The sequence below is a fragment of the Aspergillus terreus genome, genomic scaffold (genome assembly GCF_000149615.1).
Source record: "Aspergillus terreus NIH2624 scaffold_14 genomic scaffold, whole genome shotgun sequence".
Taxonomy (NCBI): domain Eukaryota; kingdom Fungi; phylum Ascomycota; class Eurotiomycetes; order Eurotiales; family Aspergillaceae; genus Aspergillus; species Aspergillus terreus.
The window spans coordinates 1,088-22,488 of NT_165937.1; the positions used below are offsets into that span (position 1 = coordinate 1,088).

At 49.5% G+C, this 21,401-nt stretch overlaps 9 protein-coding genes across 9 annotated transcripts; 4 read left to right on the forward strand and 5 right to left on the reverse strand.

The window, feature by feature from the left end:
* Positions 1–970: 970 nt before the first annotated feature.
* Positions 971–3,686, reverse strand: ATEG_09007 (putative MFS transporter; the record flags this gene model as incomplete). The annotated part of the gene is made up of 10 exons (XM_001217628.1): positions 971–999; positions 1,182–1,189; positions 1,266–1,278; positions 1,444–1,450; positions 1,635–1,735; positions 1,771–1,839; positions 1,982–2,113; positions 2,180–2,516; positions 2,548–3,049; positions 3,121–3,686. 10 exons carry the CDS (start codon positions 3,684–3,686, stop codon positions 971–973), a joined length of 1,764 nt encoding a protein of 587 aa, XP_001217629.1.
* An 838-nt stretch (positions 3,687–4,524) lies between these two features.
* ATEG_09008 (uncharacterized protein) lies at positions 4,525–5,910 on the reverse strand (the record flags this gene model as incomplete). Its single annotated transcript, XM_001217629.1, has 1 exon — positions 4,525–5,910. The coding sequence occupies one exon, from the start codon at positions 5,908–5,910 to the stop codon at positions 4,525–4,527; it is 1,386 nt and encodes a 461-aa protein (XP_001217630.1).
* A 1,303-nt stretch (positions 5,911–7,213) lies between these two features.
* On the forward strand, positions 7,214–9,829 carry ATEG_09009 (C6 transcription factor RegA; the record flags this gene model as incomplete). Its single annotated transcript, XM_001217630.1, has 2 exons — positions 7,214–7,321; positions 7,385–9,829. 2 exons carry the CDS (start codon positions 7,214–7,216, stop codon positions 9,827–9,829), a joined length of 2,553 nt encoding a protein of 850 aa, XP_001217631.1.
* Positions 9,830–9,952: 123 nt separating this feature from the next.
* ATEG_09010 (SDR family NAD(P)-dependent oxidoreductase) lies at positions 9,953–10,714 on the reverse strand (the record flags this gene model as incomplete). The annotated part of the gene is made up of 4 exons (XM_001217631.1): positions 9,953–10,039; positions 10,093–10,173; positions 10,228–10,335; positions 10,388–10,714. The coding sequence occupies 4 exons, from the start codon at positions 10,712–10,714 to the stop codon at positions 9,953–9,955; spliced, it is 603 nt and encodes a 200-aa protein (XP_001217632.1).
* Positions 10,715–11,117: 403 nt separating this feature from the next.
* Positions 11,118–12,086, forward strand: ATEG_09011 (cupin domain-containing protein; the record flags this gene model as incomplete). Its single annotated transcript, XM_001217632.1, has 3 exons — positions 11,118–11,569; positions 11,891–11,981; positions 12,051–12,086. The coding sequence occupies 3 exons, from the start codon at positions 11,118–11,120 to the stop codon at positions 12,084–12,086; spliced, it is 579 nt and encodes a 192-aa protein (XP_001217633.1).
* Positions 12,087–12,401: 315 nt separating this feature from the next.
* ATEG_09012 (putative salicylate hydroxylase) lies at positions 12,402–14,632 on the forward strand (the record flags this gene model as incomplete). The annotated part of the gene is made up of 3 exons (XM_001217633.1): positions 12,402–12,647; positions 12,706–13,624; positions 13,683–14,632. The coding sequence occupies 3 exons, from the start codon at positions 12,402–12,404 to the stop codon at positions 14,630–14,632; spliced, it is 2,115 nt and encodes a 704-aa protein (XP_001217634.1).
* A 427-nt stretch (positions 14,633–15,059) lies between these two features.
* On the reverse strand, positions 15,060–15,876 carry ATEG_09013 (SDR family NAD(P)-dependent oxidoreductase; the record flags this gene model as incomplete). Its single annotated transcript, XM_001217634.1, has 2 exons — positions 15,060–15,315; positions 15,368–15,876. 2 exons carry the CDS (start codon positions 15,874–15,876, stop codon positions 15,060–15,062), a joined length of 765 nt encoding a protein of 254 aa, XP_001217635.1.
* A 476-nt stretch (positions 15,877–16,352) lies between these two features.
* ATEG_09014 (FAD-binding oxidoreductase) lies at positions 16,353–17,859 on the forward strand (the record flags this gene model as incomplete). The annotated part of the gene is made up of 3 exons (XM_001217635.1): positions 16,353–16,781; positions 16,842–16,965; positions 17,042–17,859. The coding sequence occupies 3 exons, from the start codon at positions 16,353–16,355 to the stop codon at positions 17,857–17,859; spliced, it is 1,371 nt and encodes a 456-aa protein (XP_001217636.1).
* A 1,415-nt stretch (positions 17,860–19,274) lies between these two features.
* Positions 19,275–19,610, reverse strand: ATEG_09015 (uncharacterized protein; the record flags this gene model as incomplete). The annotated part of the gene is made up of 1 exon (XM_001217636.1): positions 19,275–19,610. The coding sequence occupies one exon, from the start codon at positions 19,608–19,610 to the stop codon at positions 19,275–19,277; it is 336 nt and encodes a 111-aa protein (XP_001217637.1).
* Positions 19,611–21,401: the final 1,791 nt, after the last annotated feature.

Below are 21,401 nucleotides of genomic sequence, written 5' to 3' on the forward strand. Positions count from 1 at the left end.
TATAGTTATTTATTTTTAATATTTTTTAAAAATTTAAATAACGCTTCTATTATAAATTTTTAAGAAATTAGTTAAAATAGAGAGGTTAACTACGGTTAACTTAATTAGAATTTTAATTAGATTAGATCTAAATAGATAAGATATAAAGATCTTAGCACTAAGAACAGTTAATCAGATTAATTTAACCTGTTTTTTTTATACCGCAGTTAGGTGAAAATAAGGTATCTAATTTTACCGTTAACCTACGGTCAGGTTATAATAGAGGTCCTTAACCTCCCCTCACCTGGCCATTGCCCACTCTACTCCTGTCTAGTACAATGCATGTCCTAAATATCTTCTTTATATAATATATATTATAGCTCTATTAAAGAAACCTTTCTTAGGGGTAATCTCTCTATATAATATATTTAAATATATTAATAAATCTATTACGCATTTCTGCGTCGCTAACACATTAATAATCAATAAAAAAGACTTATTTTAATAGTTTTAAATTAAAGATAGTTGTTTTCTTCTATTTCTCTCTCTTATTATTATTCTTATCTATTCAAGCCTTCTGCAATTCTATAAATTAGTAAATATATCTATCTATCTATCTATCTATTAATCTAGGTTAATATATAGTGTTATTGCTAGATCTACTATTATCTGTCTCCCTTTATAGATCTTTTTATCTATTATAAACTCTCTTAAATTTAGATCTATAAACTTTACTACTAACTAGTTTGCAGTTTTACTAGCTAAAGCTTATATATACGTAAGCTAACTAAAATCTAGAGAAAAAAGGGGCTATTATTATAGATTTTATATAAATTATAAGCTAGAGCTTAGTAGAATTTTATAGATAACTAGCTCTATAGACTATAAGTTATTCTATTACTATATATTATTTTATCTCCTTATTTATTAATATCTAATTACTACATAATTTCTTATTCCTTAACTATTTCTTCTCATTTATACAGCATAATTAGATAGGAAGGTCCATCTTTATTCGTCCTATAACATTTATAAATAATACTATAAAGAAATAGCTTTGCTATATTAATTAATTTTTTTTAAAATAAGATATTTTTAGTTTAAAAATAGATTATAAACTGCGAGAAAATTATTATAATTAAAAAAAAGTTTATAGAATAAGCTTGTAAATAATAAAAAATATTTAAAAACTATATAGTTACTAATAGTGCTATTCTAATTAGTAATTACTACTCTAGATAAATTTAAAAAATAAATTTTAGAATAAAATAGTTAGTTAAGCTTACTATATAGATTTTGCTGTCTTTATTTAAATATATACTAGTTTAAAAATTTATTATAGATATTTATACTGCTTTACAGAGCCTATAGATAAAAAATATTTGTAAACTAATAATATTCAACGAGATTATATAATAGTTTGTCTAATATAAATAGAGTAATATTTTAGCTAGTTATCTTTACTGATGTACTAAAATTAATAATTATACTATTAAATTTATAGGTTTATGTATTTCAATAATCCCTTATAACTGCCTACACCCTAGGGGATAAGCCATCGTGCCCTTGCTGTTGTTTCTCGCCCCCTATACTACTAACCTATCGGCGTGTGGCTTAAGTACAGCTAAGCGGACCGGAACCCCTGTTCTCCTCACCTTGTGCTTGTATATACCAAGAGCACTTATGTTTTGCTTCATATAGCGCCGATCCTTAGTTTTATACGTCATGTGCATGATGAGCATAATCGACAGGAGTTCTTTGCCATTGCAGTCAGACTTCCCCAGCGATTACCTAGCTCTGGTTGTCCCGCGACTATAGCGCCAGTTCCCTGTTCCACACAACGGCAAACACGACCTGAAACTATACCCATACAGCATCCGATGGCTCTGCTACAGATAGAACCCAGAACAGAGAAAGCTCTACTCTCCAACCTCACGGTCATCCTTCCAAAACACAAACTGCACAGCCGGCCACTTCATGGCTGCCTGACGTATCGACTTACCCCAGAAGAAGAGCGGAATGAAGAAGAGGAGGCAGCCGCCCGAGATACCTGCCATAGCTCCATACGCGGCTGTGTACCCGGACTTATCAATCCAGGGGTTTGTGTAGAAGGAAAGGAGGAAGCCGAAGCAGGCTACGAGAGTTAGTGGGATGATTCAGGCTGATAGGGCTGTATGAGAAGGGGACCGGGTTAACTTACATTTAAAGGCCAACTGGGTGACCGTTACTTCGCCGGCGACGGGGCGGAAGGAGTCGATGCAGTATACAAAGGAGACGTTTGTTCCTTGTGTGATGGCGAACGATACTAGTGGCATTAGTGGCACGATTTCCAGGCTCATAATGTCCCACATACGCAGTCCAAGTCCGAGGGTGGGCACCATCCAGTGCCACTTGTTATCAATACCGCAGCCATATAGCACAAGCGACAGCGGCGCACAGACGACACTCAGGGCAATAGCTGGAAGTCGCATCTCAGGCTCGCGAATGCCCCCGTTGCGTTTGGTGAAATAATCAGCAACCCCAGTCGGAGAAGGGCCCTCCAGCAAAGGTGCCGAGAAAACAGCCTACCATGCCAGAGATGAAGCATAGACCTGATTGCCATGCTTCAAAACCATACGTTGTGCTGAATGCGGAAGCGAAGTTCGAGACAACAGCAACGAGGAATCCGATTGTCACAGACATGACGATCGTAGCCCAGAAGATGGGCGGTATGAGGATGAGTCCGAAGGGGCGAATAAACATGCGCCAGAACGATTCGTCCGTATAGATCTCTCCCGACCAAAAGCGTAAACTATGGATGTAGCTTTCTTTCTCTGGAATAGGAGGGATGGAGGCAGATTCTAAATGGGTTGTAGGCAGTTCTTTTTGGACCTCGGCGGCGCGTTCGACGAGCGGGTTGTCGATACGTCGGTAGGCGGTCTCGGGGAAGAAGAAGATGACGACAATAATTAAGGCGCCCACTAGGGCGGTCCCGACCCAGTAGATGGTGCGCCAGTCGTAGTTGATGGTGATCAGGCCTGCGATGATGATGCCGAATGAGACACCTGCACTGAGGGCGGCATTGTAGACGCTGATGAGCAAGCCGTCAGTATTATCATGTTAATAGGAATAAACAGAGAAGAACAGAAAGGGTGCACTAACGCCATCCCATAACCTCGCTGATGAAGATAAAATACATCCGCGATAGTCACTGGAGCCAGGCACTCTCCAGCCCCAGCTCCGATACCGAGAATAGTCCGCGTCGTAAGTTCCGCTGCGTAGGTCTTGGACAACCCAGCCCCAAGGATCATAAAGAAGTACAGAATATAAGCCGAGATATAGACCGGTCTCCGACCGTACTTGTTGAGCAGCGGGACCCAGAACAGACAAGAAACACCCTGCAGCAAAGCACTATTGTTGAAGAAGTACGCAGCCCGACTGATCCAGTCGGCCATTGTCGTGTTGCCGCCTTGCTTGAAGTCGGTCGCGATCTCGACCATGGCGACCGTCGGACCAGCGGCCATAAAATTGCACATGAGCATAGCCAGCGAGACGAGGATCGCGACGTAGATTTTGTAACCTGTCGACCAGCGAAGGGGGTCGTTAGGATCGAGGGAGGGAGTCGGTGTCAGGATGATCTCGTTGGTGTGCTCATGGCGGAGACGAACGTGGCCCAAGTTGTGGAGGTGGAAACGTCCATGGGACTGGCTGTCCTCAACATGGACCATGTCTTTCATATTCTTATCGGTTATCGTGGAAAGGCCAGGTTGAGCCGATGGTTTCAGGCGAGATATGATTGGGAACTTGGAGGGTTTTACAAGCTCAAGGCCAAGACGACCTTTCCCCAGATGATAAACGACTCGAGCCCCCCTTTCAACCCCCATAATCTTAGTGCAAAGTACCTAGTCATCGCTATACTCCACCCGGGGTGGCTAGGAAAGGCCGGGCACTCCAGGTGGGGATAAATCCGGGGCAGAATCCTGGGGTAAGGACCTCTGGGCTATTAGGGTTGTCCCGGGATGTGGGGGACACTCGGAAGCGGGGTTCAGCTGCAGGCGGATCTATGGGGCTTGGTTGGGCTTCCAATTTTAGGCAAACCGAACGAGGACGCGAAATCACGGTGCGTTTGGCACGACGGCAGAGGACGTAATTCGGAACCGCCAACAACCGAATACCTAGTCTAGCTTTTCATTACGCATCCCTTGCAGTAAAGCGGGCAATGGTCGTTCTTAGCGCAGCTAGAAGTTCGATAGTCATCAATGACTGGACGGATAGCGTCCTTTTGTGGCCTCTGACGAGACTCGAAGATATTTTCTCCGCCTGACCTAGTCTCCAGAAGGGAAACGAACCTATATACGTGCTATGTGTATACGACTACTGCAGGCTTATATTACTCATGAATATATGGCATAGTAAAATTTCAGGTTGTTTATCTACCTAGCCAGCATCAATTCTCACCGAGCTGCAACATAATGCCCAAACAGCATTGCTCAAGTATGTTCCATACCTCCAGTTACCTCTAACTCCCCGTTAACACTACTATATTTTCATGCAATCTAGGCCCATTCAAGAGCGGGGACGTAATTTCCCGCCACCAGGCAACGTAAACATCTTAGACTTCAACCAGGTATTCTTCGGCGCAGAGGAATTGTAATGGATATTGAACCCCTTAGAGTGAATGTTCTTGTTTCCAAGATCCGCATTCGTAAAAGTGTCCACAATCACGTCCCGAGTCAAAGTCCAAGTAGACGTCTCATCGACTGAAATGCTGAAGGTGGCTGATCCCTTGCCCTCGAGGTACGCGGATCCAGTCCAGGTCGAGTGGTCGGTGAGATTCCAGGCAATCGAACTGCCATTGTACGCGACCAGGTCGCCCGCAAGGGTGGATTCAGCAACAGTAACAGACACCTCAGCGGGTTGGATGGACGAGTTCTCCTCTGCGCCGGCGAAGTAGCTAAACGCTTGAGTCACCTGGGAGGAGTTGGCGACAAGCAGGATCCTGGAACTGGTGTTCAGCTCTGTTGCAATTATGGTTGCATCCGCGATGATGTTGCCAAACCACAGGGCAGGCATGTCCTCCTTCAAGGTCGTGAGTCGAGAGTTGGTGAGCGAGAGGGAGGCTCCGGTCTGTCGCGCTGACGACGAGAACATGACGGTTCCAGCCAGCAATCCGGCAGTAAGGTCAACATTCTCTAATACAGCTTTCTGGGACCCGTCGCTGAACAGTGCGGGAGCCTGCTCAGAGTGTCCCACGACATTGTTGGCGTAAATCTCGCCAAGCGCATAGAATGTGGCGCTCCCAACACCCGCCGTGTGAGATACCGAGTCGGAAACGTAGATATACCCGGCTGGACTGTCGCCGGAGAATGTCGAGCAGCGGTTTCCGCCAGCGTAGGAGCGGATATTCGAGGCGTAAATGGTCCCATTGCCCGCGGCGTACAGAGCATGAGAGACCGGCCCGGAGCTGTAAATTTCGGTATTGCTCACATGGACCGTCGTACCAGTGCCATAGACAAAGATGCCAGCGGCGCCATTGTGCGATGTAATATTTAAGTCCGTGATATAGGAAGTCGACCCATTGGCGATGTTCAGGGCTGCATTCCTGCCGAAGAAACTAGCCTGGTTCAGCCATGTGGAGTAACCCCTTTTTACGACGTCCACATGGGAGATATTGACATTGCTACCCTCTGTAATGAGCAGCACACTGGTGTCGTTGGCATTGACAGAGAGGGTCTCATGGTCAAGCTCAGCGTCGGCGTCACGGTAGGTGTATTGCCCGGCGAGGTCATCAATCAGGTAGATCGGGCCACCATTGTCGGTCGTGTAATCTGCCAGGAGGGCATTGTCTTCCGCATCTGCGGACAGGTTGACGTAGTCGCTTGGGTCAACGATGGAGACTAAGCCCAGCGCGATTGGGCTTAGCGAGAGAAGAAAGAGGGACTTGAACGCCATATTGTCAACAAACGTGTTCTGCTGAAAGTAGATAGATATCTGTATAGCTTGCAAGAAGACGATGTATGTATGCTGTGGACATCCATGGCCCTTTTATAGCTCCCCTGACAACGAAACTTCCCTAGTGTCACATAGCCGAGGGGAATCTGGGGTAAGGGGAACTGTACTTCCTGTCCGCTACTCCATTATCTCGAAGAAAGAATTCGCATGGCGGTCCCGACCGTGAAGGTGCCATATCCAAGGACGCGTGGCTCGCAAATTAGTTTCAATTATCCAACTACTAATTCTGAAATTGATTAAGTCTAGCGGCAGTCAGCGACGGAACTTGTTCAGCATGTTCTGTTTGCAAGATTCGCACTTACAGGACTTGAGGACGGGATGGTTACTCTTGACTGTAGGCAGAGAAGTATCATTCTAGCAGACATAATCCCACTGACTTCTATCCATTCAAGAGGTGATAGGCCATCAGCAACATTTGGGGACTCTCAGAACGCGTGTGCTGGTGAGATGGCACGTGTTACGGACGATTAGGCAATGGAGTCACTCGCTCAAAGCTAAGTGTGTGTATAATGCATCTAACGCTGAACAGGGAATGAGTGCACAGCTACCTACCGATCCAGGCGTCATCGCACGCGACGCATCACCTCCGCAGGGAGCGAGTCATGGCCCAGAATAGCCCCGCATTTCCCGCAGCTCAAAGCTTGGGGAGCGGGCCGCCTAATTTCGGGGAGCTGGGGTAATCCCGAATGGTTCCTTGGCTCCAGCCCTAGCCTGAGAGCCAAAATGACCCAGGCTCAAGAGCCAACCAGCCCATCCTGGCGTCAGGGCATAAAGTATGAGAGCCAATATTTGTTGAATAATAACTTGAGTGCGCGCAGGCGGTTCCAGGGTGGACTTGTCGCAGAGATATGGATTGGTGCTGCATAAATCGGCGGACTGTGACCTGTCAGGTAGGCCGTAGGGAGTTTTTGTGAGAGTAGAAAGGTGAAATACATCGAAAGCCCAAAGGAATCCTGGTCAAACAGGCGTGTGTCGGACTCCGCTCCATTCAGTGACTCTTCTTGGGCGGCCAGCCCTGCTGGGAGCGATTGAGAGAGTTTGACTAACAACCCCAATTCTCAACCTAATTCCGACCCCGTGTTTGTGGGGTAATTTCAGTGCCTGAGGTCCGAAGGTGGCTAAGATCATTCCCCCCACATTCCGATATTTAATGCCTTTGAAGGCGGCGAATACGTATTCTCTCCCAGGATCACGTATAATCTTTGGCCTACCTCGCCCACCTGTTCACGGTGGTCTGATCAAAATGGCATCCCCGAACCCCCAATCGGTAGCCGCAAGCACCAACAATAATCTCTTCCAATGCGGGACGTGCTCGCAGTCGTTCACCCGCATCGACCACCTTGGGCGCCACGTGCGGTCGCGTACGTTGCATCTTGGGCCCGCTCTTCCGGAACCTCGCAGCTAACCTCGGCAGATACGCACGAGAAACCATACCGCTGTTCAGTGTGCAACAAGCGATTCGGTCGCGTGTGAGGGCACTGGCAGAGTTGTTGAGTCTATCGCTAACAGGATTAGTGACCTCCTCTCGCGACACTCGGCCCTCCACAACCCGCGGAGAGACACCACTGCCCCGAAGCGGCGACGCAATGGGGTCAATGTCGCACCCTCACGAGCATCCAAGGCATGCGAAGCTTGTGCTGTAGATCACCTACGCTGTGACGATGAGAAACCCTGTCGTCGGTGCCAGAGGAGAGCGATCCCTTGCACTTTGCCGGGTAGTCCCGTCCATCAAATCGCCCAAGCCCCTGTTGCAGGACCAGGTGATGATGGCCCGGTTGAGACAAACGGACTTCAAGATGCCGGGTTGCAGGTGATTGTCGACGCACAGCAGCCATTGGACCAGCAGGATGTCGGTGCATCTAGTATACAACCCCCTCCAAATACTTGCATGCTGTTACCCGACGTAGACGAATCACTGCAGTACGAGTATCCCGTGTCTCGCGGAGAACTAGTTAGCTTTGGCTTAGAGACGAACCTCGACCTCAGTGTGCTGGATTTGAGCTTCCTCGAGTCTTACAACACACGGGCCCCTTTTGAGTACGAAGCGGCCACAGTATCAACAACGGAACCCTTACTGGATGCCACCGAAGGCGGCGCCACGGAGACGGAGCAAGCAGCGAAGGAAGAGCGTTTAACCCAGCGCATACGATGGCGCTTTGTCCCCGTTGCACGGGATAATGGATACGCGGAACACGGTAACCTATTGCTCAGTGGCCAGAATGGCCACAATGCCACGCCGCAAAGTCTCCTAAACGTCCAACCCTGTCCAGACTCGGATTATGGGGATTGCGTTACCCTGGCATCGCGAGACAAAATACTCAGCATAGTTCTGGGCCAGATGCCGAAGCCGTTCCTCCTCAACGCCGCCTCCTTCCCGTCACCCGAGCTTCTTGATCGGCTTGCCCGATATTATCTCTCAGCGCCGTTTGCGAGCCCCAATGAATGGATACACAGGGGTACATTTTCAGTTAAAGCATGTCGTTCTGAGCTGCTATTAGCAATGGCTGCTGCGGGCGCACTTCTCACCCCCGATTCAGCGTTGCGGAAACTAGGGTTCGCTATGCAGGAGGTCCTACGGCATCAGCTGCCGGCGGTCTACGAGAGTGACAATACCATGATTAAGGATCTCGAATTGCAGCAAGCCTTTTTGATCCACCTCGAAATCGGCCTGTGGAGCGGTAATAGTCGCAAGATGGAGTTGTGTGAGAGCAAACGGCATACCCTCATTACCATCATCCGCCGACGGGGCTTGTTCAATGCAGCCAGGTACCCGCGAATTTCAGTGCATCCGAACGACTCAGGTCAGAGCTTGGAGAGCAATTGGAAGCGTTGGGTACGCGCTGAGTCTAATAAGCGGCTGGTGTATCGGCTATGGAAGCACGATACGCAGTGCTCGACGGTGCTTCTTACTGGGCCGCTCATATCCTACGCTGAGCTATCCCTCCCGCTCCCTTCTTGTCCGACGTTGTGGAATGCACTCAACGCGGAACAATGGCGAGATATTCTCTGTCTCCATGAGTCCGAGGCTCAGCCTAGTCTCCGTACAAGGTCATTGATGGGATGCGTTATGAACATGGACCTCCTGGAAAGTCATCAAGCAACAATCGACATGAACCTCTCCTGCACGGCCGTCCTCCAGGCGTTGTGGGGTCTGAGCTGGGAATATCGGCAGATGAGCTTGCTGACTAGTACTGCAAGTACTTGCACGCCCCCACGATCATGGTCCGCCGGGCTGCTCATGGTATCCCGCTACCAGCAGCTGACCGAGATGCTCAACTACTTCAAAGTTGCGTACGGGAACGAGACATCGCTCTTTTGGAATACCACGCTGATGCACTTACACATGTCCCTTGAAGAGGTGCAGCTCCTAGCCACGGGCCTCGAGCAGTTAGATACTCTAGGCCAGATCCCACCTACAATAGCGGCGTGGTCTGCTAACAAAGACGGTCGAACTGCCGTATGGCACGCGGCGCAAATTGTCCGAGAGGCTCGGGGTTCTCGCCCACAATGCTTACGCGACTTTGCAGCTGTTGCACTGTATCAAGCGACGCTAGCACTATGGGCGTATGGTATGGCCATAGGGAGCCTTGCCAACATTTCCACGGCTCAGGAATCGATCTGGATCGACAGTGAGGAGACCGAGCATATTCAGCGCTTCATCTCCCTTGGGAGGGGTCGACCAATGCTACATGGCTGGTCGCCCCAGGGGGGCTTTGTGGACCTGTGGGATCCCACAGCGGTGCTCACCATGGCTATACAACTCATGCATTATAATCATAGTGGCCCGGATACATGTGAGCCTCCGTTGGTGGAATGTCTTATACACGCCCTGCAGAAATTACTCGAGGTAACTGCGTGATCCCGGCAGACAATAGTTTCTTAACGTGCTTCTTGTATACCTAAAAGGTTTAAAGGTGAAAAAAAAAATTGATGCTGAGTCTCATTATTCTACCTCGTTGCGAACCGTCGTTACCATGCACAGCTAAAGACTGAACCCTGCATCAATTACTGTATTCGTCCCCGTAATCGATCGAGAGCTTGCGAGGAACCGGACCTGCTCGGCCACATCCTGGGGCTTATTAGTACAGCCATATATATAAGAATAAGAACTGAAAGATGCACCTCTGGCGTTGCGAGTCGCTTTAAGACATTCTTGGCCTCCACGGCGTTGATTCTCTCCTCCGGGAATCCTCGTCCCCAGTCCTTTCAAGAATTAGCTCGCCTCCCATTTGATATATCTAGGTTCGGTGAACTCACCGTCATAAGGACACCAGGCGATACCGAGTTTACACGGATCTTGGGACCGGCGACAATCGCGAGACTCTTGACCAGGTGGATAAGCGCCGCCTTCGTCACGGCATATGGCTATTCACGTGTCAGCGCCGGCCACCAAGCCCTACAGTAAGAACAAGCATACCAACGAGCTCCCGCTCGGTTTGACACCAGCTACACTCGCAGTGGCAATAAACACCCCTTCACTGCGTTCCAGGTACGACTGACAGGCGCGGAAAAGTCGGAAATGGCTCTTGACATTGATGTCGAAACATTGGTCCCAATCGGCCTCGTCATCTGCATCGTTGAGGTTCGTAAAGTCCGTCATTCGCGTCCAGCCGACGTTGGAGGCGACAATGTCCAGCCGGCCCATCAGTTCAATTGTCTGCTGTACCAGGTGTGTCATCTCCTCTCGCTTGGAAGTGTCGGCTTGAAGAGCCATAAACCAGGGCTTTGAATCTTCGAAATCCATTTTGCGCAATGTAGATCGTGTGTTTTCGAGCTCTGAGACTAACTGATGAGCAGCTGATGCATTGCTATGGTAGTTGACGACGACGCGTGTGTCGCCTTGAGCCGCCAGGGCTCTTGCGACCGCGGCGCCAACCCCTCGCGAGGCGCCGGTGATTAATGCGACCTTGGTAGCACTCATTGACTTGCTTGATTTCAGATGGTAAAGTGTTGTTCAGGAGGGATCTACCTTGTATAGCCTGTCCATCCGAAGTACCCGCGGGGGTCGGGGTGCGTTTCGGCTCCACATCCTATCGCTCCCACACTTTTATCCCCGCAACGCTGGCGTACTCTGCCTCTGCAACGAGCTTTGGCCACGCTTTTTGTCACTCTTTCATTATAAGACTACAAGAAACACAGATCACATCATGGAAGACAACGGCCTCCGCCCCCTGAACCGGTACATAACAACCCACGACGCCGACGGCGTAACCGGCTTCCAAGACCAGGTACCAGATCCCTTGCAATGGCAACAACTTGCCAACGGCGCGCGATTCGCTCTCGGCTATGCAACAAACACGATTCCTGTCGATCTTAGCGAGAACAAAGACCTCGACGTCTACGCATCTTACCTCAAAGATCTCCCGGGCGTCACAATCCCCGGCGGCACCGTCCTCCGCGTCGTTGATATGAACCCCGGCTCGATTTCGCCGATGCATCGAACTGTTAGCTTAGATTACGGCGTAGTCCTTGAGGGCGAGGTTGAACTTGTCCTTGATTCTGGGGCTACGCGGTTGTTGAAGCGCGGGGATATTGCTGTGCAGCGAGGGACGAACCATGCGTGGAAGAATCCGAGTAAGACCACTTGGGCGAGGATGTTGTATGTCTTGCAGGAGGCGAATCCGATCAGAGTTAATGGAAAAGAGCTGGAGGAAGATTATGGGGGTGGAATGGATGATGTGAGACCTTCGAAATGAATATTGTCGAGTCGCCTGTTGTAGAGGAGCACTCTTTAGAGGCACTAGGGGTTCAAGACATTAGGTCTATGCTGTATATCGGGGTCGGTACATACGATGGCTAAGGATAGAGAAGTAAGATGCTTTGATTGCATCCAAGCGAGAGTCACATCTGAAGATAAAGTAGAGACTGGCCCTCACCAACTTGAAACCTCTTAGCTAACCCCGCGAAGTCCTTTGTATAGTTCAGCATTCATCCGCATTGGTGCCCTACCGCGTGGCAAGGCCAATAACAGCATTTACTGCAGTCCCTACAGTTTCCTAGCTACTGTCGAAGTAAGGGCGTTGATTAAGACATATCTTTCTGCTCCATCACTTTAATCATCTTGTACTCACTGGATACAGCAGCCACCGTACTGTTCTCCTATGCCGCAATCTTAGATATATAACTCCACCAAGGTCACTAAGTTTGACATGACTCCACATTCCAAGCAGATACTGATGAAGACACGAACACAGCATCGTCAGTAACTACTTCACTGCTAAGCTCAGATTGTCTGTACGCGTGGCTGAGGTTGTTTTGGTGTGCCGATGTGGTCCCGATACCCCCCACTTGTTCCCCGGACAGGCCGAAGAGCTCTCTGTGGCCAGCCATGTTGCGAGCTGTGACGGCTATATGAAATTGAACTTTGCTCAAATGTAAAATTCCAATTAATCGCGTTCGTTGTTTACCAGTCTCTTATTCTCAATTCCACAATGGCCACCACAAACGGAACCCATACAGAAATCAGACCTCTCAAGGTCCTGATCGTCGGAGCTGGCATTGGTGGATTGACCGCAGCAATTGCTCTGCGCAATCAGGGACATGATGTCCAGATCTTTGAGCAGTCGCATCTTGCGAGTGAAACGGGCGCAGCTATTCATCTCGCACCCAATGCCAATGGGCTGCTCCGGCGGTTGGGGATTTTCGCAGAAGAGTTTGGCGCGAACCCGATGGAACGAGTAAGCCATTCTGTAATACCGCAAGGAACACTGTGGAACTAATTGGAATAAACTCTAGCTTGTCGAGTACAGCGCCACGGGTGAATTGCGAAGGGAAATGGAGCTAACGGAGTCCAACAAGAAGTGGCTGCACCCCTGGCTTCTTGCGCACCGCATCGATCTGCATAATCACCTGAAGCGAGTTGTTACGACTGCTACAGAACAATACCCCGCTGTACCAGTTCATAAGGGTTCGCGTACTGCATGTGTCGACGCCGAGTCCGCAACAATTACCCTTCAAGATGGGACGCACGTTCAGGGAGACGTGGTTATTGGCGCGGATGGCGTGCACTCGGTGACTCGACATGCAATCCCCGGTGGTCAACTCAAGGCAGCATGCCGAGGCAAGAGCGCGTTCCGATTCTTGGTTTCTAAGGTCGTAGCTCTGAGTGATCCGACTACGGCAAAGTTGGTTCAGCACCAGGGCCAGCTTACTATCTGGTACGGCAGCGACCGGCGCATTATCGTGTATCCCACCTCGCACAACACTGTCCTGAATTTTGTGGCTATACACCCCGAAGCCGAGTCGGCTACAGAAAGCGACGATACCTGGGGTCAGCAGGGTAACCTGGACAAGATGCTCTACATTTACAAGGGATTTGATCCGGCGATTCTGGCTCTGCTCGGCAAGGCTAATCCTCAGACTGTCAAGGTCTGGAAGCTTTTGGATATGGACGTTATTCCGCAGTGGCATCATCATCGCTTGGCTCTGCTTGGTGATGCAGCACACCCGTTCTTGCCGCACCAAGGTCAGGGTGGAGGCGTCGCGATCGAAGATGCAATATCCCTCTCCGTTGTGCTGGGCAAAGATACGCCCGTTGCTGATATCCCCGAGCGTCTGAAGCTGTACCATGACATACGCCACGAGCGCGCCACGCGCATTCAGGGATTCTCGCGGCTCATCGGCGAAGACCGTACCGGGGACAAGGAGCCCGATAGTAAGTCGCCTGTACATCTTGACTACAGATAAAAAGTGAGGCTAACGTCATGCCACAGTGTATGGGTTCACAAACTACAACTTCGGCCACGACGAGTTCGACAACTCGACCCAGAAACTCCGCGAATGGACGTGGAACCGCATCCCAAACCCATACTGGCGCATGCCGATTGCCTTTGGACCCATGCCCGGTCCGCGCCAGACGCATCTGGGTGTTCCCCGGGACGGCACAAAGTCTACCTTTACAACGGCCTCGATCAAATTCAAGACGTCGCGGACGGTCCTGCAGAATCTGTTCCCGCCTGGTCGCAAGGGCTGGCGGTTTACGTCGCAGGACACTGTTGCCTACGCTTCGTTCTCGCAAACAACGCTGGGTAGGATGGAGTGGCTTGGTGGATCTGGGTACAGACATATTGGGCTGTATGTGCACGGGGTGGAATATGCGAAGGAGGACGGGTCCGTTGTTCAGGGCACATACCTGCCCATCCTTTTCGAGTCTCTAACGGACCCCATTGTCTCCGGTCGCGAGGAACTAGGCATGCCAAAGCTCTACACGTCTGTAGACGTGTACCGGCGCTCAAGCTCGTACCGCATCCGCACTGGATGGGAAGGGGCGTTGTGGGGTAACTTCCTCCTCGAAGACCTGGTCGAAGTCGACCCCTCAACGACAACGGGCGCATTGAGCGGCGAAGCCGACGCCGGAATTCTCGCATACAAATACATCCCCAAGACCGGGCGCGAAAACAAGAATGTCGCTGCGGAAGAATATGCCATCTTCGATCCCTTCTCCAAGGCTGTGCCGACGCCGAAGCCGCACAGGGTGTACACAACGAAGAAGGCGAGTATTGAGATTGATCCCTTGGACTGGGAGCAGTTGCCGACTTTGCACCATGTTATTTCACGGTTGGCGGAGGTGCCTGTTTTTGAGATCGTTGGAGCCAAAGTTGTTGAGGGAACGGGGGTGCCCGATGTGTCGGGGGCTGCGCCGATTGAGTCGGCCGCCATTTAGGTAGCTCTGAGATGATGTCTCGCAGACACAATTCGGACAGGTTTCGTGTAGACTTAAAGTACTTCATCAATGTGATTACTCTAGAAAAGCGATCAACCCTACCCGCCCCCCGTCACTCCTCTTGGATATCATTCTTTGGGATTGGGATGGAATTGAGCTTGATATATCTTTCTTCTCCGGATTCCTTTCGGAGTAGAACCCCTCGATAATTCTGCGAGGAGAAACGAACAAGGTAAATCTTGTATACATCTCAAGACACCGCGGAAACCCCACGTATCCCACGATACATAATGGAAAACCCCGAGGATACAAGATCTAGCATTAAAGACCGAAGCGCCCGCGCGTACACAACCATAGTCCCAAGTCCAGCAGCTGAGTGCACAATGTCCGCTTCAGAAAATCTTCATTTGGATCATAGAGAAGTCAACTAGTCGATGAACAACCCCCCCGATGCAATCAAATGCACCCCATTAAGCCACCGCGCCCGCTCCTCGCACAAAAATGCCACTGCGTACGCTATCTCATCCGGTTGTGCCATTCGGGGGCCCACGGGTGTCTGGTCAATAATTGGCTGAAGAACCTTCATCTGCTCCTCTCCGGCCGCCGCAAAACCTTCTGTTCGCGTTGGTCCGGGACTAACTGAGTTAACTGTGCAGCCGTATTTGGGAGGGAGTTCCTTGGCCCTGAGGTATTTTGTTAGTGGAGTAGAAGTTCTGTAGGCTAGGAGTAGCATACCAGCATTTCGTGAACGAGTCCACCATCCCCTTTGTTCCAGCGTATATTGTCTGATTCGGCGGCGGGCCTCGGGCTGATATACTCGCGATATTCACGATCCGCCCGGTACCCTTGGTAAGATGCGGTAGAACAGTCTGCGTCATGAGGAATGTCCCCCGACCATTGAGGTTGACGAGAAGGTCCCAGTCCTCCAGCGTCTGCTCCTCGAATGGCTTATTCACGGCCAGTGCGACCGAGTTGACCAAGATGTCGATGCGGTTCCATTGCGCTAATGCGGCCTCGACGAGTTTCTTCGGTGTTTCGACCTTGGACATGTCGCCAAGCGCAGCGGTGGCCGGCGATGGGAGCGAGGCGACAACTGCATCGGCTTCATCCTTGAGATATGGAAACGGGTAGTTGACGACTGTGTTGGCTCCGCGAGAGGAAAGCTCTCGTACAATGGCCGCGCCGATACCAGACGATGAGCCCGTGACAATGGCAACCTTGCCCGCGAGTGTTTGTTCAACCATGATTTCGACGAGCACGAAGATAACAGGGTGTTTGGTTTGTTCTTACCATTTTGTCCACCATGGGAGAGAGAGTCCCGCAAATCATATACCCCGCACAGCGCCGGTGAATCAGCACACTGGAATAAATCCTGGGGTCCCGAATGTGGCCCCCAGACTTCGCTGAAGAGATCCCCCACATCGGACGCCAGAGTACATACGCATCATTGCGGGGATGGACTGTAAAAACGCCTTCCTGGATTCTTGGGAGCGAGTCTGGACCACAAGTATCTTCTAATCGAGCAGGCCTGATTGTCGCACACCCCACGTTCTCCGGATTCTGATTTCTCCTCTCGGCTCCACCTCGGAATTCGGAAATAGCCATGTTGGAGGCGATTGCATACCAGTATTTAACCATTGCATTCAGAAGCATTGCAGTGAGGAATACACCGTCATAATCCTTCCGAAGCTTGTCCCCATTAGCACCTGCAATTATAGCCATGCACATCACCTGGCGCGACTCGGCTGATCCAGTCGTCTATGAAGAGGCCCGCGTCGGCCGAGTCTTCAACCACCGACGACCAAAACGCTATCCCATCGCGGTCGTGAAAGCCACCTGTGTCCAAGATATTATCGAGGCCGTCAAACTCGCAAAGGAACGCAAATGCCGCGTTGCCGTGCGTTCTGGGGGCCACTCCTGGGCGGCGTGGAGCGTGCGCGACGAGTCCATCTTGATCGATCTCGGAAATTACAAAGAGTGGACTGTGGATGCTGGGAATTGGGTTGCACAAGCCACGCCGAGCGTTACTGGACGGGAACTGAATAGCATGTTGACTGAACAGCATGGGTTGATGTTTCCTGGCGGCCATTGTCCGGATGTTGGGCTCGGCGGGTTTCTTCTGCAAGGCGGGATGGGCTGGAACTGTCGGGTATGTACCTCGATCTGCGCACTCACTCGCTCCAGCAACAAAATTTATAACTCTGATTAGGGCTGGGGGTGGGCGTGCGAGAGGGTGAGGGCCATTGACGTGGTGACGGCCGAGGGAGAGGCGCTCCATTGCAATCAAGATCAGAACCAAGATTTATACTGGGCAGCTCGCGGTTCTGGACCAGGTATGACCGCCCCAACTGTGCGTATTTCACATTGAGCGAAAGTGGTAATGACTAACCACCACTTGGATCCCTGCAGGCTTCCCCGCCGTCGTCACGAAATATCACCTCGACCTGATACCATATCACAAGGATGGGATTCGATCATCGGGATACTTTTATCCGCTCAGCAAATACCACGAGGCATTCAACTGGATAGTCGGCATCACTCCCAGCTTTGACCAAGATACCGAAATCGTTGCGGTCGGCTTGTACCCGGAGGATCGCGATGAAATCCATCTCTTCATCCTATTTGTCACACTAAAGCAAACAGCCGAAGAGGCCCACGCAGCCCTGGCACCGGCCCACAAATCCCGCCCGCAGGGCGCAGTCAGTGAATGGTTCTGCAAGGAAGACAGCCTGGCAAACCAATACTTGTCGCAGAAGAACGCGAACCCCGAAGGGCACCGGTACTGCGTTGATAACGGGTATATCCATAACAACGCCGATGTCCCCAAAGTCCTCGAAGAGGCATTCACCACGCTACCACACCGCAAGGCTTTTGCACTCTGGTACGCAATGAACCCGACCAGTCGTCGTGATCTCCCCGATATGGCGGTCAGCGTACATTCCGATCACTACTTTGCTCTGTATACCGTCTGGGAAGATAAGAAGGATGATGAGCGGTGTCAGAGGTGGGTTAAGGATGTGATGACTCGGGTCCATCCACACGCTGTCGGTGCTTATCTGGGGGACTCTGATTTTCAGGAGAGGCAGACAAAGTACTGGGCTGAGAGCAATGCAGAGCGGTTGAGAGATATTCGCAATAAATGGGATCCGACAGGGCGGATTTGCGGGTACCTCGACAAGGGAGATGTCTCAGGGACGAGAGGTCTAGAAAATGTCCATATAGTTTAGCCTGTCAACAAAGACGGAGACCAACTGTAGATAGAGTACTTTAGGAATAAGAATCGAACATTAGAAAGCAGATAGGGAATTTTTTATCATCTACGGAGTAAGGCCTTTTCTTTTTTCTCTCTATAAAATTAAAAAAAGGAGCCTAGAAGAGTTTAGTTTTTTTATTCTTTTCTATTATTTTATCTTTAGAATATATACTTCTCTAAATAAAAGCACGTAAGAATTTAAAAAATTAGCTAATTAAATAGTGAGAAAAAGTATCGTACCCTTAATGCATTTGCTACTAGAGTATAGGGCTTGTTGGTTCACCCCCAGTTGGTTAGGGTCAGTCAAATTAAGTTGAAGAGGGGATTAAAGCGGTTATCGCTTTAAATTAATTAGGTCTGAAAGAGGGGATTATTGATCGTGGTAAGCTTGCTTGTTAATAAATCCATTGCATGTGACATTTGTTCGGTTCTCTCGCCTTTCCCATCTGGCCGCATTATTTATATATATTTATATATGCCATCAAGCACGTGAAACAAAGACCCTATATGAGCTATAATTCGATTCTTTTGGATAAGACCACACTGATGATATTAGCGTGGACTTGATTTCGATTATGTAGTTGACTAATTCAGCAATCGAGACTCTCACTTATGCGCTAGATAACTATTTTATCTCCGGTTTATATGATATAAGTGCAGCATTAGACAAGGGACTACATCTTTAGGGAGCTACCTAGCTTAGAATTATACGGTGCTACCTTGGTAAGGTACTCAGAGCGTCGCATACATTAACTGAAATCGGAATAGACCTTTTATGATTGGTGCTACACTATCATCCATATTATCCCCAGACTTCAGTGTATTCCTAGTGGACAGTGGGTATCAGAAGGTATTATGCAGCACATTCTGTCAAAAATACAATATCGCTGCATGAATAGCAAGGTTTTAGAATAACTTTAGACATCAACACCCCATGTCTTTGCGAATCACACGGCGCGAGGTATTTAGCGGTAGGACACAGGGAGCTCGGCCACCGCGTTTTTATCACCGGGAAGCTCTGAGACATGATTGCCTTCCAGCTCTGCGGGCGGCACCGGATAATGATCACCCGACGCAACATCTGGGCGGCCGGTTCTGATGGCGGTCGTTGAGGTCGCCGCGGTCGGCGAATGAAGAACCATGCTAGGCCAATAATGATAGCAGCGCCGGCGACTTCCCCGATGACTCCTCCTGCAATGGCGCCGGTGTTGGTGTGAGACGGGCTGTGGTTTGGTTGGGTAGTTGTGGGCGTCGGGGCTGATGACGAGGTGGGATTCGAGACGGCGGTGGTCGACGACGTGGCTGCTATAAATCCAATCCCTTCGTCAGTCGGCACATCAAGGTCAATGATGCTTTGTCCGGACTTACTCTGTGCCGCAGAGATGATGCTCAAACTAGTCTCTCCCGCCTGCAACTTGTACCCGGATTCCCACAGCCATTCGATCCCCCATCTTTAGCATAGGCGATGGTGCCTTGCTCGCAGCAGAAGTAGCCGCCGTTAATATACAGATCCCATGTACTATTGGCGCAATGGGGCTGGCCATCGAGGGCAGTGGTACAGTATTCCTTCGACGGACAACAGGCGACATTCTCGGCATGAGGGCAGAAGGAGCCTTGGGGACAGCAGACTCGATACGGCGCAACGGTCTCGCCGCAGTCGACCTCCGAGGCCAAGCACGAGCCGTTCTTGCGCAGGGCCCATCCAAAGTTAGTAGCGTCCGACATGGGCGAGAACGGGATCACGCAAGACGTCGCCCAAAAATAAGGATGGATCACTCAAAAGCATCAAAACCACAGTTCTGGGAGTGTCTCAGAGCCAGGACGAGACAAAACAGGGGAAGAATCTAAGCCCCCAGTGAGAGCTAATTCCTTCCAACGCGCGAAGTGGGGGTTACTGGTCAGCATGCGCCGAGCCCCTATTATCTACCTCTCCCACCGGATAATTTTGGACAATCTTATTTACAGGAAACTCGTCATCCCTGTACCACGTAGCTGGTTACAGAATAGAAAGAGAAGTTAGTTATAAAGTCGTGATTGTTTGGAGATACCTCTTCAGTCAGTCCGGAGCCTCAAGGGGTCCCATAGTTAAGGATCCCGGCGCTATACCATTTTCGGGGCGGTTCCCAATTAGATTGTAACCCCCTAAGAAGACGCTCAATATTGGTAGTTAATAGTAAAGTGGTTAAATGGAGCTGGGTGAGAAGGAACAGCGGGTTCCCGCACTGACTACCCAGATGATGGCAACCTATTGACTCAGGTGCAAACCACAGTTCATTAGCCTTTGAGTCCATCCACTGCGGAGGCGATGCCGCAGGTAGACATCTTCAGAGCCCGACAGTGGGCTCAACCCTTGGGCCCAAAGCCCGACCCGACGTGGGCCCGTGGCTCAACTTTTAGGCCCAAGCCCGACTATTCGGCCCATGTCGGGCCCCCCGATGGGCCCCCGACAAAGCCTATTGTTGCATAAAAGTCTGGTCTTGACGTTCATAAAGGCGCTTAATAATCTAATTAAATAACGGTTTTTACGTCCGTTCTGGTTCTTTTTATAAGAATACTGTAACTGAGCATCTAGAAATTAAAAAAAAAATATATATATAGGAAAATACTCCGAAATAAGAATAATAATTCCTTATTCTTTATTATTTACTATAGAGAAAAAAATACCTTCTACAGTTTCAAGCGCTCGTGTTAAGGGACGAACAGAGATGGATCTTCCTATCTAAGCAATGCCATATAAACAAGGAGGAATAGCGGAAAAGCAGGAAGTCGGGCAGCAGTCAGCAATAAATAGGGGAAAGGCGGTATATAGTAGCAGAATAACCTTATAGCCCGTAGGACTAAGGGTTCCGGCGAGGCTCTGCCGAGCTCCAACCCATAGGTCGTACTAGGGATGCACACGGTGCGGGTTGGGTGCAACCCGCAGGGTTAGAATTCAACCTGCGCGGGTTTGCGGGCTTTAGAAAGATGACCCAGACCTTCACCGCAAATATATATATTTCCTACAAACCACCCTGCGGGCCACCACAATATATAAAAATTCATAATTTCCATAATTTCCATAATTTCCATAATTTCCATAATATTATGTAATTTTATAATAATTTACATGGTAATGAGTATCTTTATATTTTTTTCGATCCTATGGTGGTAGATGTAATAGCCTGGTAGAATGGTAGCTTGGTAGCAGATAGCTAATTGTTGCGATACTGCGATTGTGCTACTATTTTTTGGTTACGTGCAGTGTCTGATTGGGTGGTTCGATGGTTCCCAGAAAATCAAGTATGTATAGATACATATATATATATTGTTGTGCTTATAGCCGATAGCGAGAGTTCGCTGGAAGACTACGGGCTGTATACACTGAAATTTACTGAGACTATATTCTAGTCGATTCAGAATGGACAAATCCTTTAATGGGTTCTTGACTAGCGGTTGTTTAAATAATTTAGAGTTATTAAGATTTCTTGAGGTATAACCAGCTGTGTGTTCTTCTATCCTTTCATCTTGGAACCCTCC